We start from the raw sequence: 18757 nt of genomic DNA on the forward strand, positions 1-18757 counted from the left end.
TTTGACTCATAATCTATAGTTCCCTCTTTCAAGATACATACATATATCAATATGTGATTGAGGATAATATGACCAATGATAAACGATTGAAACACACGTACATTTAAAAAAAATCAACCTGTAAAGGACTTTCGAAAATAAGATACTCATTTTTTTATAATAACAAAGACTAATTTTACTTTTTTTATTAACAATTGACATAAACTAGAACTATATAAATATAATAGATTTACTAAAATACTGACCTATCGATTCGTAAAAACATTAAAAAAACAAGACAAGCCTCGTTAAAACGGTCTCTTACATTTTAATATTTAGTAACAATAATTGTGAATGATTCTATAAACTAAACTCAGGCACATTCTGATTTTAAAAAACTAAAGTCTGTCATTATTTTTTCTTTTTTAAGAACGTTTAAGCTTTAATTTTAATAGCAATAAAGCACAGATGCTTAATTTTATATTTAATGTATTTGATCTTTGAATGTGTGCAAGTGTTATCTCCAAGAAATACTTCTTTATCCAAACCTGTTGTTTTAAATTAATATGGACAATAATGAAGTTTTATCTATGTTTGTGATCTTATTATAATAACAGATATAAAACACTAAAATAAAGTTAATTATAACTATCATTACAACAACTTCATCGTATGATAAATATTACTCTATTCGTTTTATATATTCGTATAAAATTAGACCTATAATAGGATATTATTATATCCTATTATAGGTCTAAAGAAAACTCTAGTAAAGGCTATTTTTGTGAAATTTTCTCCAATTTTGGAGCTCTTTTGTGATGTCCATATGTAATACCGCCTGCAGCCGTATGATACATTTGATTCGGTAGAAATCCTCGCTCGTAATGTCTCGGTATAACCGATGCCTGGGGCAACTGTGATAAATGTCTGCCACTGGATAACGCTTCGTAGGCAGATAATGAATCTTTCGTATAACCTCTTTTCATATATTCTATCTGAATACTGGATGGGATATATGAATCCAATAAAGATGTTGGTCGCCTCTTAAAAGGAATTGCGTAATTTTCATTCGGTCTAGGACTAAATGTACTTGATACGTATCCTCCTCCAGTTGGGTAAGCCGGTTTCGTTACAGGACGGTAAATTGGCAATGCTTTTGGGATATGTGCTAAATGTGCCGGTGGGGCCTTCAAAAGAAGTGGGCTTGGACTGGGCAGTTCTATAGGATGTCTATATTCATTTCTTATAGGCGTCCGAGAATTGTAGTACCTTGGATAACCTGAACCCGTAGGTTTTGGTAATGATTCTTCAATGTGACTAGGATAAGACTTATGATTATTTAAATCGTTGTTTTGACTTTCATCAACAGAATTCGTGTCTATGTATTGAGGACTTTGGTAATAACCCTTTGGTGGTGGTGCAGAAATAGCAGTGGGATAGTGAACAACTGGCATTTGATATGCTAAAACTGGGGTAACAGAGGCCTGCGTTGGTGCTATTGTCGGCTGTGTGTAACTATAATATGATACAGGAGCATTGTAAGGCTGTAGATATGTTTTTGCCGTTGGTGTCACATACGTAGGCACTTGAATGTAACCAGCATGTTGTTGAACATTTTGAGGTTCCTGATAAGTCACTTGGGTTACAGCTGGCGCAGGTAGTTGAACTTCAGGTCGAGGATGCGCTGCTTGCTCTGTAGGTTCATTGTAGTATTGAGGAACTAAATAAAATTGCATTGGTACATTTGTCAAATATCTGACATACTCTTGCTGTGTTGGTGCTCCATACTGAGGTTTCGGAGTAACGGATGGTCTTTCTGGATGTTCAGTAACAGCATATTGATGAACATATCGATTCTGCTGTGGTGCTTGAGTCGGGTCATAGAATTGTACGAAATTATTTTTGAGATAGTCAAGTGGTACCAAGCCAGGAGCTGAAGAACTATACACTTGCTGTTGTCCTCCAGATTTCTCATACTGTTTTTCCTTTTCACTTCTCAAATTATCTTCTTCTATATCCTGCAACTCTATCTTTTTCTCAGCTGCCACAACGAGAGCCAGGAGAAATATAGGTGCTATCTGAAAGTCAAAAACATATGTTTAAGTATAAAAAAAATATGTGATATAATATAAGGTATGTTCGTGGTCAGTGAACTGATTCGCTAAAAAAGGCGCGATTAGGTGTGCCACGGGACAACCAGATCCTATCATTACAGCGAACATAACCGGTGAATGGAAAAAAAACATACTACAGTTTATTATGAAACCGGTTACTATAGCAACGCACTTGTAAAAGGGAGCGTGCCAGCTTTTACTCTCAATTTATGTGGTTATCTAATTGCATTCCACTTTCTGGTGGATGTAACTAGTGGTTTCCTTGATTAACATTATTATAGTGACAAGTAAGTATTACACACACTTACTGGTGACTATAATAATGACATGTTTACTTAGTTTTCGTAATAGGCTGTAAGTAAGTATTAACGATGGAACAAATTTTGTAAACTAGTTCCACTATTGTATCATTTTAAAAACTTTATTAGGTATGAACAGATTAATTTAAAGAAATAATTGTTAATAAATAGTTATAGATTTAATATTTTATTATTACTTTAAATGTATTCGAGTACAAAATTCAATTATTATTATTTAGTTATAAAAGAACTTTTAAAGTGTAAAAAACAGTAAAAAGTTTTAAAGTAGTACATTTATTTTTTACATAAATATGTTAATTACTAGCTGCTACACGCGGTTTCAAACACGTCAAAGCTTTACTACTTTGCCCCTGTGGGCTATCGCATATATGATTAGACTATGAAATTCAAAAATATTTTTCGAATTCAACTGGAAGTACTAAAGTAACTTTCTATCAAAGTAAACGAACAAACTCTTCAGCTGTAGTAGATTAATATAGATATTAAGAAATATACGATTCGGGACATGCAAATGATATTCATAACAAAAAAGACAACTTGATATGTGAAATTATAAATAAAAGAGACCGTTATGTCACGCGTTCCTTTGTTTTTTTTTTAATTTCACATCACATGCGGTGATTAAAGATACGTAATTTTGAAAGTGTTACTTTGTTATTGTTTAATAATAATAAAAAAGAACATTTGTTGAATTATTTTGATGTAACACCTTGGCTTAGATATTATATTATTTATAACTCAAATTAATAACTATTTCCCTTTCTTTTTGGCTCCGTGGTTAGGATACGAGAAGCTTAACTGATGATTGCGGGTTCAAACCCGAACACCACTGATTATCCAAATGCTTAATTTGTTTCTTACTCATCTCGTGCTTGGCGGTGAGACATTATTAAATTAATTACTTATTACACTAGCTACCCGTCCTGGCTTGACACAGGTAAAATGAGGATAAAACATTTATATTTTAAGACAAACATACAAAGAAAAAATCTTGTTTGTTTTGGGCCAGTGTCTTCGCTAGCGGCCGCAAGATACCTTACCAAATTTACACCACAATCGGTTAGAATTCCCTATGCCTCGATCAACATAACAATATTTTTTATTTATTAAAAAAGATTAACGTTTAATTACTGGCGTTAATATTACATAAGTCACGTCACCTAAATTTGTTTCATGATTAATTTGTATTTAATCGTAACTAAGCATATTAATTTACATCACATTAATACAAATGTCAAGAGGTCACAATTTCTATAATTCTCAAAAACTCATCTTATTAACGGATCATTGGCAGGAGGATATACTGGTAGAATTTTCACTTTAAGTTGCAATATTATATATATAAAATATTAGTAATTTGATATATATATATATACATACTTTTTACACGTATCAAATACCACTTTACAAATGGATAAATCGTTATAGTAATTGTATTATAATTATCTTTATTTATACCTCAAACCTTTATTTTATCCATGTGACATTGGAATAGTTTGGTTATTAATACGTTACCAACAACAGTAACACTTAAACTGTTTAATTGCAGGTACTGTTTCCGTAGAAAAATAGAATAATAAATTTATATAATCTTCAATGTATTTCAGCTTTCTTACGAAACAATAAAACCATTATCAAAATTACAGTCATATATCACGGTGTTTGAAATTAGATAACGCTATTGCACAAGAAAGCCTACGCTTTTTAAACTCATATTTAATATTAATATAAAAATGACACCAAAATGTGTAGGCACAAACAATGGTGAATACGTAATACGATTAAATTCATTGATAAATAATAGTAACAAATAGTTTTACTGATTGAGATTAGATCTTAAAATGTTAGCTTTTTTCAACAAGGTTTTTGACCTCCTTTGCCTGAGTAACATTGCAAGAAAAGATATCTTCCAATCGAAGAAGAAGTTAAGATACTCTATCATCATACGCTCGTCTGAGTGGGTACCCACTCATCAGATATTCTATCGCAAAACAGCAGTACTTGGTATTGTTATGTTCCGGTTTGAAGGGTGAGTAAGCCAGTTTAATTAAAGGTACAAGAGACCTAACATCTTAGTTCCCAAGGTTGCAAATGTAAGCGATGGTTAACATTTCCACTATACCTATGTCTATTGGCGTTGGTGGCGACTTACCACCAGATGGCCCATATGCTCGTCCGTCTTTCTATTCTATATAAAAAGATAAACAAACCTTATATTTAAATATTCCATGCGATATGCTAATAGCTGCTATATTATGTAATACAAACAGTGTAGATAAATATATTTGCTTATGATACAACACTTTTTCAACTACTTAATTATATCTACTTTAATTTTACAGCAAAAGTTCCGAAACCAATTTCGCTTATGCAAGATCTCGACAACGGTAATGTCTCGACCGCGGTCTATCTTGAATATCGCGATATAATAAATAATATGTGTGTATGTTATGTCTCTTGTACTAGTAATAACACTGTCTTACTTACCCTACAAACTGAAACCCAGTCATAGAAAATACTAATATTTAATATATTTCGGAATATAGTTCTAACTATTAACTCAGGGGCATAAACCGACAAAAAGTAAAAGGTAAAAGTTATTTTTGGAATACCACAATGACTATTCAACAGTACTGTGTATTTTTCTCAAAGAAAAAAAAACTAGTATTTTCAATGTAAATTTATACTTCTACGATGACTTACAGTTAATATATTTCTTTTATTATTTTTACAGATTAAAATTAAAGAACAAATTTATTACTTCATCAGATACTCGTATGTTAACAGTTTTTACAAGAAATGATAGCCATCTGACCTTTGTAACTCTGATTAGTTAAACATTGGCTATATACAAATAATGCTTTCACTGTGGCAAAGCTTTTTTACCCTTAATTTATTAGCCTTAATATATTGTGTAAGCGTATATGAAACCTTTAAATGCAAGATACTTAACTAAGAAAATATGTATTGAATTTTTCGTAATAATATTTAATATTTAGGTCATATTTCTTATGTCATAATAAATAAATTACAAATTAACCAACAAGTTAAGTCAAGTTAAATCTAGGTGATGCTTGTTAAGTTACTTAAAAAAAAACTTCGTCTCTGCAAGGATATCCACTTGATATAAAATAAAGTACAAGCTTGATATAAAATAAAGTAATTGCTTTATATAGCTTGTTAGTAAGTGTAATTTTTTAAAATAATTTTGTTGGCTTCGGGCTATTAGCAAACATCCATAAAAAATCAAAATAAAATATACTTCAATTAGGCTTTTACAAGCAATATTAGATTGTCATTAAGGCTATTATACTCAAACGAAATGTAGATTTAACCGAAAAGAGCTACTCGTATAATCAAAGTTTTGTTTCGTTCTGTTCTTTTTTTGCAATTATAAAATAGCTTGCAACATTTGCACTATTAAAAATCTTAATTTTTATTTATGGTATTGGTAGCCGGACGCACACATTGGTCACCTAGTGTTAAGTGGTCACCACCGCCCATAGAAATTGGCGATGTAAGAAATATTAACTATTCCTCATTCCTTACATCACCAATGCGCCACCAACCTTGGGAACGTTGTGTCCCTTGTGCCTGTAGTTACACTGGCTTACTCACCCTTTAAACCGGAACGCAACAATACTATTTATTGCTTTTTAACGGTTAAATATCTGATGAGTGAGTGGTACTTACCCAGACGGGCTTGCACAGCCCTACCACCGAGTAAAAGCACTCATAAGATATTAAAAAGACATACGTAGTTTTAAACAAAATTTAAAACAACTTAAGCCACTCGCGAATTTCAATAAAATAAAAGAATCTTAAACTGGCCCGAACCATATGTCCTAAATACACCACAGATTACAAAATTTCGGTTCCAATATAATTTTTCGACCACTTCTTATTTCAACATAAAATATTATTTCAGCATAAAATATACCGTTATTAAGTAATTATAATTTAAAGTACGGTTTAAGGAAAAATTTAAATTGAGTTCGATTTATTTGAAAATAAGAACAAAAATAAAGTATGATTGTATTATAGAAGGTAGGTATTATTCTCGTACTTATAGTTAAGAATCAAATACTAAATCGCGTTTGTTTTTATGAGTCAGTTAAAGCATTAAATTGATTTGACCCGGTTTTCAATTAACCCAGTATTTTAAATTTTTAATGTATACTTACACCATACAACGATGGAAACGATTAATCGTTAACTAGGAAATCAATTATAAATACTAAATATGTAACTAAGAATCGAAATTTATTCAATTAAAATATAAAATACTAGCTGAACCCGCTGCTTCGCGCGCGGAGAATATAATATTTAAATTACCCATTTATACAATTTACTTCAAAATTGTAAAACACACACACACAAAACTTCTATCTTCTCGTATGGAGAATTAAAACAAAATTAGCCTATGTCCATCTGTGGTTCAAGCTTACTTCGTACTAAATTTCATCATAATCGATTGAGTGGTTCAGTCATGAAACCGTAACAAAAAGACAATCCGGTCTACTTTCACATTTAAAATATTTGTATAGATATATTAAAAAATATAAGGACATATAATAATTATACTGATTGCGAATGAAAATATAATATTTTTGTTTACGATCGTAATAAGTAATTTAATAAAAAATCGTATTCATGTAGTAAAGCGTGCCAATAAAATCAATTGATTTACATTTTTAGCAAAATATCTTCGATGTCTCATCATGTCTAATTTACACTTGTCAATAAACCTATCAGAAAAAAAAATATCGGTTTCAAATATATTTATTATTATTCATTGTAATAAATTCCCTTCGTAATAAATATTCTTACACATATCGCAAGTGTTAATATTTTTATGATATATAAACCCTTCTCCGAAACGCGTCGTAGTTTTGTCATCGTCAGTACACTATTACAAAAAAAAAACATCCACTCATTTATCAATATAAATATATGTAGGAGACAAACATCGCTCATATTTATTGATTTTTAACATAATTGTTAATTAAATATAAATTTCCATAACAGACAAACTATAACACATTCCTATGAAATTTAAATAAAGTAATCGATTACGATTTTACGCATCGATTCTTGTAACAGCATTGCATCTTTCAAATCGATTTCAATTTGAATTTAACGGCCCGTTAAAGTCGTAATTGGAATTATAAAGACTGCAGGAATCCATTAACTAAATTCCAAAAATGTAACAAGCAATTTAACAAGAATTTTGCCGTATGCTGTAGTGTTGCAACATTTATATAGTTCAATTAAATGCAATTCGTCTGAAAAACAGTTAAAAAATACTTCGAAAGTCAAATACATTTTAAGGCATAATTTTGATTTAACTATAACAAAATACACCTACAATATACAAAAGTATTGTTTTTAATTTAATCATATTTTGCCCCAATTGCTAGCTCTACCTACTAAGACTTCGAAGACATATATGCACTAAAGAATTAAATACATTCATGTATGGCCATGAATGGTGCTTATTATGAATATATAGGAATATGTAAAGTATAAATAAACACACAACAATTACTCACCTGCAACAATCAAGAAACTTATCGCCTTTAATAATAACTGATAATATTGTACATTTTCTCAAAAAACATATAACATAAGGGTGTCTGATGTATTACGATAAGCAGAACTAAACACACACATTCACATAACCTTCTTTTTTTTTCAAACTGAGCAAAATAAATGCATGGTATTCTAGTTTCGATTGCTTCTTTTTGGAGTAAAGTTATTAAGAGTAATTAAATCTTTTATAAAACACTAGTATTTAAATCTAAATTGATCTATCCATTAATATGGATATAATGAAAATGAAAGCTCATCTTATATTGGGTTACACTTGTTTGTGAAAAGTGTCGTTTTCTTGTTATATCTAACACTAGCTGTCGCGATAAATTACAACCAGTTCGACTTATAATTTTCTGTTATAAGTTATAACAAAATCGGTTAAATAGTTTTTGCGTGACCCTCATACAAACAAACAAGTTTTAGTTTTATAAAGTAAAGAATGTATGAAACTCAAAATCTCACCTTTAATAAGAACATGATGACACCGTTTTGATAAAACACTTCACGAGTTTGTGAACTTATTGTTTTATTGACACATCAAAGCACTTCCGCAGCACAGGCAGTCCGCATCTTGACTCATAAGTGTGGACTGCACTCTTTCTTCATATCCGCCTGATTGTCCAAGCGGAGCCGCTAGAAACCCTATAATATTAACAAAGTGATAGTTAATTTTTTTATTTCACTACATTGCACCCGATAATGATATAGCAATTTTAATTGTCAAGTCCGTATTTAAAAAACCTTTTTAATTTTCTATTTTGGTTTAAAAATAACAAAAAAAATTACAGCTGAAGATGATAAGAAATGTAAACATATTATAAAAAGTGTTTACTTTTTTTTTAAAGAAAGAAGGCGTCCGACCGGCTACTCGTTTGGTACCTAAGTGGACGTTTGTATCTCTCGTGGCGTTGTTAAATACATTCTACATATCGGCGTAAGAAAGCCGTAAAGTTGATACCCAGATATATTATAATATAATATGATATTCCTAATGAAATCGAAAATTGAAACTTCTCATGAGTAAGTGATAGTTGTAACAACAACCTACCTGCGCTATCTTCTTAAAGTTCTTTTTAGAAATCCACACATCTTATAAAATATAGAGCCACTATTTACAAAATGTCTACGCCAGTAGTTACGGATTTCCTGATTTTGAAACAAATAGATGTCGCCCTTTTTCTCAAAACTCCAATTGGGTTAAAACAATTTTCTTCTAACGGTACAAGTACCAATAATGAATATGAAATATAATTCCAACTGACTTCATAAGCGTCGTCGGTGCAGAAATCGTCGCCTGACAAAGCGGAAATTGTCGAGAAAAATAAAAAATATAGCACATATCACTTATATTAAATGTTATAAATTTGAAAAATGCGGCTGTAGGTATATAATGTTTTAATCATTTATCTATGAATGTTAATGTATAACAAATAGTTTTTAACAAGGCTGCATAGCATAACAAAAACAGAAAAAGCCAACTACGTAACTACTAAACCAGAATCCATTACAGTGCACATATTCGTATGTGTACTCTCATAAACCGATAGTAAGACCAGAGAAAAGAAGCAAAACCAAGGCATTTACGTGCTTTCCAAGGCAATGAAGGAGTGCCAACTTCCTAACTCTGTTAAACAAGTTGCTACTTTGAATTTCTTGACGTAAAGTCAGTTTTTTGGGAATTGAGAACAATATCTTGATATCTGTAGACTTATAAGTTCTAAAGTTAAGATTGTTTTTTTAATTTATTGAATAAGTAGGTAAACTTTTTTTAACGTGAATAATAAAGATGACAATACGTCATGGTGAGTAATACCACGCTAAAAACGTATCATCATAAATGGCAGGTATCATTATATCCCGCCGTAATATTTACAGTTACAAAATAGATAACGTTCGATTTCAAAAATAATGATAGGATTCTCAAAAATTGAAATATTCATTTAGATATAATAGATATTTTTCACATTATTTAATAGATAACGAAAAGTAGATGCACATTATATTTGAGTTTTCGATAATAAACAAAAAAAAAACAGATTTTCATGTTTCAAGCGGAAGCGGACTTACGACACCTATAAGTACAAAAATATGATATATACTTAAAAAGTACCAGCCCCTATCCTGCTGCTTAGCTAAAGCAACCTCATAAGTCTATTATTATTTATAATAATTTTTAAATACTTCCCAGTCAAACAATTCAACATTTTCTCTACATGCTTCACTGTTCACATTATAAAAATTGTAATGCTCAACAAACACAAGAATGAATAAAACGGCTTTGCATTTTTAATCTTTTTTGACATATCTCTTAAAGTCCTAAAACAATGAAAACACTTTCACTTTGTTTTTACGGATCCGTATTTGTGGTTCTTTGCCTCAGTGATTGATTGCGATAGCCCATAGTGGCACACCGTTTTAAATTAAATAAATCATTAGCATGTGAATACGAAAATGCTTAAAGACTTAATTTATTAAGATAGACAAATAAAACCTTTACTTGCACTCACACCACAATACAAATAGTAATTCTTAAAAAATACAAAACGTCTGCGTCTGCATAAACAAGAACAACTTGCATAAAAAATTATAATAATACGAACTGCGGAAGAATTCTAATTACCGTTACTATTATTTCATCCAATATTAATTACAATTATTCTTCATTTAAAATAAAATTAGAAAATATGGTTGTCGCTCTGTAAAGCATATTCAAACATTTACAACAAAATTATTTATGTAATGGCATTTATCATAATAACGACTATTTACTCCAATAGTAAAACTTATTACATATCATTATATAGTTCATCGTATAAATGAAAATAAAGCTATAAAGTGAATAAAGACATCGCCCTAGACGTATCGGTTTCACTGCAACACTTTCTAACCCAACTAAGCGGAGCCGATATCCTATATAGCGATCTCTCTTTGTATAAGTCCTATAAGTTTCCCTTAGCAATTTCCTTTCAGAAACCTCGGATATTGCGGCTACATTCTAATCTAAATATATATCTCTATCAATAAACAATAAAAATGCTATTGTGTTCTTCATCTGACAGGTAATCTTTAAGTTCATAATATTAATACCTTTCACAAAATTCCAAAAGAAGCCGAGATGGCCTTGTGGTTAGAAGGCGTGAATCTTTACCGATGTACGTGGGTTCAAATATGGGCAAGCACCACTAAATTTTCATGTGCTTAATTTGTGATTATATATCATCTCGTTCTTGACGGTGAAGGAAAATATGGTGAGGAAACATGTGTCTAATTTCATTGAAATTATGTCACATGTGTATTCTATCAACCCGCATTGGAGCAACGTGGTGAAATGAACTCTTAGCCTTCTCCTCAAAAAGGGAAAGGAAGCCTTAGCCCAGCAGTGAGACATTAACAGGTTGTTACTGTTACAAAATTCCTTCATTTTTATACCATAAAGACTCACGGGCAAAGCTTATAAATAAGTAAGATGACGAATTATTTAAATTATTCGGTTTTATTTTAGGAAATAATAATGAATACAAGATCAAAACATACTTTATTCATGTAAGCCCTAAACAAGTACATTGGAGTCATTTAAAAAATTATATTAAATATAAACCTAGTCATACGTTTCATTTCATAACTGTTGTAATAAAAATGCGACTTAAGTCACCTTAGGGAAATAATGACTTCAACCACTTTAAGTAATGTAAATTATTAATTCAAACAACGAAAAACAGTTTCAGTGTCTGAAACCTCTTAAGAAAGTCAGGGAATGCCTAGTCTTTGTGTTTGACCATCGTTGATCAAATTCGTATTATATGTCGGTATTATATGTACATATTCTAGAGTTACACAACTTCTTACTACCATTGACCTTAATTCATAAACATCAATACCAAAAGATTCACTTCACTTCCCGTCTCTCCGATTACTACTTTTAGTTTCGTTATATATATAGTTTATAATAAATGGTTCACATTAATTATATCTATAACGCGACAGTTATCATCGCCATGTAACGCCATGTAACATCATCTTGTAACTAGTTCGCTCAGTAGTCGAAATTCGACCATTATCTTTATTAAAAATTAGAGAAAAACATATTTAAATTTGCATTTTTTTATTGATGTCACTTAAATTATTTAATAGCTTTATCAAACAAAAAAACAGTTGATCTATTTTGTCTTTACTTATTATTTTTTATAGATTATTTATAGTTAATAAAAACTTCTTCTTTTCCCATTCACCGAAAGAAAGCTTACAATTATGCAACTGTATATATTATATCTCTATGTTTAATATATTTGTTTATATCAACTAATACATTATTAGAGTACGTACTCAAGATTACATCTTATATAAATCTACGGGAACACTTTCACGTTTATTGTATGCATTAATTTATGATGAATATAAGTTTAAAAGTCGAATGCTGACGCACGTCGAACAATTTTAGACGTTATAATTATTCTAAAATATATAATGTAAACATTATAATCAATCATAATTATCCCGCATCAAGCAATCTCTCCGTCTCTATCCGAAGCGCAAATACATCATAACGCGTTTAATGTTTTTCCTCTAATGCATTCCGAGGCATAATTTTAAACGACTTTTTATTACTGTGAAATGACTGGTCTAAGCTTTAATGTTCGATTGTCATTTTTTATATGCTACTGTAAGTACTGGCCACTTTCAATAAATGACATTTATTATTATATAAAACTAATGGTGTGTAACAAACGGATCAAGCAGATTACTATTCTTTAAATCTTTACAAATTTCCTTAGTAAAGGATTATGCGGTAATGAATTTTTTTAAAGATATTTATAACATTATGGGATTTAATAAACGCAATTCAAAGAGTTTTTCTTCCAGGACTAAAATTCTTCTATATAACGCTTTCGTAAGAAGCCATCTTGAATTCGCTAGCGTTATCTGGAATCCTTTTTACAACTCAAACTCTCAACGTGTTGAAGGAATACAACGTGCTTTTACTAGACATTTGGCCTTCCTAGCCAGCGGTTTCTCACACAGGCAGCTATACAATCAGCGACTAGCTGAATATAAATTAATGTCTCTTCGTAATAGGCGAGATATTCTCGATCAACGTTTTTTTCCATAAAATTATTCACAATAAGGTTAAGTGCAGCGATCAACTTCATCGAATATCCTTTACTGTTCCTCGCAAACATCCCCGAAGCCTCATAACTAAAATATTCCATACCCGTATCTTGAAAACTCATCTTGCAGGCTGGTTGGCTGGCTGCTGGCTCCGATAGTGCGCATATGTGCTCGACATAATGAATTGACAAAAGTTATACATGGCATTGACATCTTTCATGACAGCTTCATTACTTTAAAAACCAGCTCATGGATTACTTTTTGTCAGCGAGTCCGTCATCAAAATAGACAATGCACTATTTTGATGACGGACTCGCTGATCCTGTTGTTTGTTTATTTTTATTTTTTTGGTGTATTTTGTTTTTTTTTGTTGTATTTGCGTTAATGAAGAAAGCAGAGGTCAATAATTATTATCTTTTACTTTATTTTATGTTGACGCGATACTTTGTGAATGTTGTGTACACTTGTAATCGATATACATATCAGAAGTTGATTTTTTTCACTTTGGTTGTTATGTATGCCACTATTTAATATATATATTGTTAGTGTTCCTATTAAATAAATAAATAAACATTATCATTACAGTTACAGATTGAGCATAATTACTAATAAAAGCGTCAGGCAGGATTTTTTTTTTTATAAAATATATATATATATATATATATATATATATATATATATATATATATTATATAATGACATAGGTTATATATATTATATATATATATATTATATATGACATAGGTTATATCTTATTACCCTTTGATATTCTGGCGGATATGGATGCGAGGGTCTATCACCAGACCCACATCCTCCGTCAAAATAGTGGAAACGCGCCCCCTCCGATTGCGCTCGAGGCGTTGAAACGGCGGGAACACTGGAGGGCTCTTGCGACGTGGCACGCACGTCTCTGCGAAGAAGGGTACGCGCGCAAACGCGTCGTTGGAGCGATCCTGCCAGCCTTTAAAGCCTGGATGAGACGAAAATGACGAGTCACCTTCCGACTTGCGCAGGTAATGCCCGGTCACGGTTGTTTTGGAGAATACCTATATAAGATCGGACGCGAATCATCGGCGATGTGCCACAACTGCGGTGCGGACCGCTAAGCATACGCTGGAGGCGTGCCCCGCGTGGAATGCGCAGAGAGAGATCCTTTTCCGCGAGGTCAGACAAGACCTGTCCCTGCGAGCAGTCTTGTCGGCGATGCTCCACATGGAATCCATCGTAGTGGTTTTAGTGGGTAAGAATCCCACATAACCCAGTTCCCCCCCCCCATGGGAGCTAGATAACTTTCTGAAGGTTTCCACTACAGTAAAAAAAAGGTTATATCTTATTAAGTCGTTATAAAACAATAACTTTTAACTCGTGAAAAGTCTATTTGATAAAAAGTTGATCGACGCTGATTTTATTTTATTTTAATAATATCCCCACAGTCTTTTATGTTGTTGCCTCATGTTTCGAGGGTTTTTTATACAAAAAATCGGTAGGCGAAATGACAAATGATTACGAATTGGTAAGTGGTCATTCTGCTCATAGACATTAGGTCTGTAAGAAATATAAATCACTACTAACAACACTAATGCGCCATCAATGTTGGAAACTAACGATAAGATGTTATGTCCCTTGTGCCTCTAGTTAGACTGGCTGGCTGGTATAACTTGGTACACTTTATACCGGTACACAACAATACTGAGTATTGAATATTCAATCAAGTGTTTGTTTTTGTTAAACTCGATGGCGACGATCATAACCCGTTTGTACTCAAGTTTATCATTAGTAAACAAACTAACGTACTCAGGAAAACTTTCTTTTTTACTATATGTCGATTATAAACCAACGCTCGACTTTTGGCAATCACATAAATATGATACATTCAAGTCGATTTAGTGAAGATTGGTTATTTGAATGATTTACTACAGTGATGTTATATAACACGGTATTGAAACATACTTTGTAATAATATAGATTATATTTTCTCACATAATGAGTCTTGACGTTTGAAACTGTTTAAGATACAAAAGACCTGCGAGCTGAAACAAAATAATTATAAAAATTAATGATTTGAAATATTTTTAAGTAAAATAAAATTTCTAGGACTTTATTTTAGGAAACATGACGAATAAATAGAATGACCGTATGGAACCTCACCGTCTTGTAATTACAGTGGCTCAAATCAGATAAAAAAAACTCGCATTTGTCAGACTGAAATGAAATTTTCTGTAAAAGTAAAGCAGCATTAAGTTAAGACGGTTGCAGTGTGCCCCTGAAAGCACAGTCATAAAGGTTGTGCAGTTGCTTCAGATTGGCGTCCTCAGATATTCTATCACCAAAATCTACGGTCGATAAAATATCCGGCTTCCTGTATTAAATAAAAGAGATTGCACCCGGTTGCGTAAACATCTATGTTGGTACATACCCACCGAGACCGTTATCGATTAGGAGGATATAATCATCAGTAATTCTAGTGGAGAGAGGCCAATATATTGATAGAAAGATGAAAAATGTTCTAGAGTTCCACAGATAATGGTTAAATAATTGCTTGAGTCATAAGAAATTTAATATTTACTTAAATAAATAACAATGTATTAATTAATTATAACGCATATATTTAAATAGTAATTATAGTATGACTAAGCGTAGCTATTGAATTGTATTTACGTTGCACAATTTTTTTTGTTAATATCAAAAACTTATACCAAAATAATTGTGGGTTAAAATCAAAGAGAAGAAAGAAAGTGCACTTTATTTCGTTTATTTCTTAAATTGTTTTTATTGATTTTTATAACTAATTTCCTTTTAGTAAGTTTTTGCAAGCTCATCTAGGTAGGTATCAACCATTCATCAATAATATAATAATATCCCGGGACATTATTCACACAAGACCATCTGATCCCAAACTAAACAAAGCTCGTACTATGGAAACCAGACAACTGTTATACTACATATACTACTTTTTTTTGTACATACATACTTATATAGATAATTACACCCAGACTCAGGAAAAACAGATGTTTACGTGTATGGGTGAGACCACCAGCTGCGGCGCGAAAGGCGAGTATCTACCAACTACGCTAATCGGCTCGTCAATTATTCAAACATTAATACTCTGTATTGCTTTGTTCTGGTTAAAGGTGAGTGTGTTAGTGTAAATACAAGCACAAGGGATAACACTTCAGATAACAGTAACAGTAACAGCCTGTTAATGTCCCACGGCTGGGCTAAGGCCTCCTCTCCCTTTTTTAAGGAGAAGGTTTGGAGCTTATTCCACCACGCTGCTCCAATGCGGGTTGGTAGAATACACATGTGACAGAATTTCAATGAAATTAGACACATGCAGGTTTCCTCACGATGTTTTCCTTCACCGTCAAGCACGAGATGAATTATAAACACAAATTAAGCACATGAAAATTCAGTGGTGCTTGCCCGGGTTTGAACCCACGATCATCGGTTAAGATTCACGCGTTCTAACCACTAGGCCATCTCGGCTTTTACTTCAGATAGTTAACAGCGAATTGATGGTGTAAGGCTTAGCTTTTATTTCTTGCATTGCAAAGTCTTCAGTTAAAGATGACTATTTACCATTATCAAATTATATCAAGTTCTGTTTATGTGTACTAATCAATAAAGACTTTTTAGTGTAATGCCTAATTTAAAACACTACTATACATACACATATACATAAAACTAGATTTTGGAATATGCAATGCTTTTCAGAGAAGTTTTAGTATATAATATTATTTACATTATATGAATAACTGTGCTTCGCTGTTCCATACGCTTTAAATTTAGGCTATGTTTATGTCGTGACAATCATGATTTTCATGTTATTATATTAAATATGAGTTACTCTTATTTTTATAGTAGGTACAATAAACATAATTTTATTTTGTTGCTTTATATAGCATCTAAAATAATTACGTAAATAATATAAAATGGACGTACAATTATTAACACCAATTTATTAATAGAGGTATAAGTACGTACAAGTACAGTTACAATGTCGTAACAATTTTTTATCCATATGTTTATAAATTTAATACAAATATGTGTATCAAATATAATTACGTAAGTCATAACAAGCTGAAGGGCCTCTGGTTCGCAATTATAAATCGTTTTTTTTTTATTCCAGAGCAGTTATCAAATCATTTATAACTAATGGAGTTGTTACGTGTAGGCTTATGATGAGCAAATCTCAACCGGTTTAATAACTAATACTAATAATGTCTTAAGCACATACATTTTAACACATGCGTGTACTGCAAAACTAAAACAAGCCGCTTTTATAAAGTAACTAATACCATTTGTATTACAAGATTAATAGCTGTATTTTTATCGTCAAAAAGTTTTATAAGACACTTTATTTACAAAAATAATAAGGTATATAATTTTTTTCCGAAAAAACAGGTAGACACATTCGCTTTAAAAAACTGAAATATTTGCAGATGTTGACGGAGAAGGCTTTAAGGGTCATGACCAACCTCTTTTCAAACCAATCGTCGATTCGGTTATCACGTTAGTTACTAACAAATCTAGTTAACGTTTCAAGCTCAATTATTTTATTAATTTATTATCTTTATATAATAATAAAGCGTTGAAAAATATCGTATTACTTTATTTCGCTTTATGAGTTATCCAATCTGATGTTTGTTTTTTTTTTGAAAGTAAAATTAGCATTTTTTTACCTTTTATTTAACTGCACTTTTTAGCATATGGCTGCATCCACCAACTGAATTTTACACCAAATCCCACAAACCGATTAAACTAAAATTTGGAATATATATGTAACCATGAAAATGGGCTCACAATGGTGCCACAGACACTCCTAATCTAGCCAACAAACCTTTTTCGTAATTAGGCTGTTTTCTTCGTTTTAGTTAATGGCTAAAAGAAATGATTGTTTTTCTAAAATGGTAGGCTATATTTATTACTTATCTATACATAATGAGAGTATCATTAATTATATACACATTTTTTTTGTGTTTAAATTTGCAATTCTAATTTTAAATCAGAAGCAATCCTAATAAAACAAAACCGTTTAATATTCGATTGATCTCTGATTGCGTATTAGAGGAATGATACAAATATTACGAGAAGCAATTAACACATATGTACTCCTTTCACTGCTGAAGATGCTTTTACGATTACTTAATTTGATATATTAATATTGACTCATCGATCTACTTAAATGACGTATTAAAGATTTGGCAAATGTATTTATTATTTTGGACGATAAAGAGAGTTATAAAAAAGCCTGTTTTAATTAAAAAATACAGGCAAAATGAACCTTTTAATAATCACAAAATCAAATCAAAAAATTATACTCTACTCTAAGTAAATTATACAGAAGGTTTTTTTTATGTAAATTATAAATACGTATAGGTCTTTAACAAATTGTTACGAATAATAATGTTTTAACACCTAAAAATGTCTCACTTACCGGTCTAGAATTCGAGCAAAGAAATTCGTTGATTTTTTTTATTTTGACATGTTCAAAATCATCAAGAAAATAAAAAATGCACTTAAATTTGCACAGACACTTATGCACTAAAATAGACCTTGCATGTCCTCCATTACATCTTAGATAAGAATTAAGAATCTCTAACAACTTTATTACCAATAATCATATATTAGAAGACAATTATT

At 31.3% G+C, this 18757-nt stretch overlaps 1 protein-coding gene across 4 annotated transcripts; it reads right to left on the reverse strand.

Moving 5' to 3' along the window:
* Positions 1–246: 246 nt before the first annotated feature.
* LOC126769491 (uncharacterized) lies at positions 247–18568 on the reverse strand. 4 transcript variants are annotated; one of them, XM_050488340.1, is made up of 3 exons: positions 18552–18568; positions 8471–8650; positions 247–2057 (listed from the first exon to the last, which is right to left on the reverse strand). In XM_050488340.1, the coding sequence occupies exons 2-3, from the start codon at positions 8483–8485 to the stop codon at positions 756–758; spliced, it is 1317 nt and encodes a 438-aa protein (XP_050344297.1). In that variant the 5' UTR covers positions 8486–8650; positions 18552–18568; the 3' UTR covers positions 247–755. The 4 variants fall into 4 exon arrangements, 3 of the variants coding, with proteins under 3 accessions (XP_050344297.1, XP_050344298.1, XP_050344299.1); XM_050488341.1 differs by lacking the exon at positions 18552–18568 and adding an exon at positions 8841–8882; XM_050488342.1 differs by lacking the exons at positions 8471–8650; positions 18552–18568 and adding an exon at positions 6251–6347.
* Between the last annotated feature and the right edge of the window lie 189 nt (positions 18569–18757).

This window comes from Nymphalis io, chromosome 7 (genome assembly GCF_905147045.1).
Source record: "Nymphalis io chromosome 7, ilAglIoxx1.1, whole genome shotgun sequence".
NCBI classification, from domain to species: Eukaryota; Metazoa; Arthropoda; class Insecta; order Lepidoptera; family Nymphalidae; genus Nymphalis; species Nymphalis io.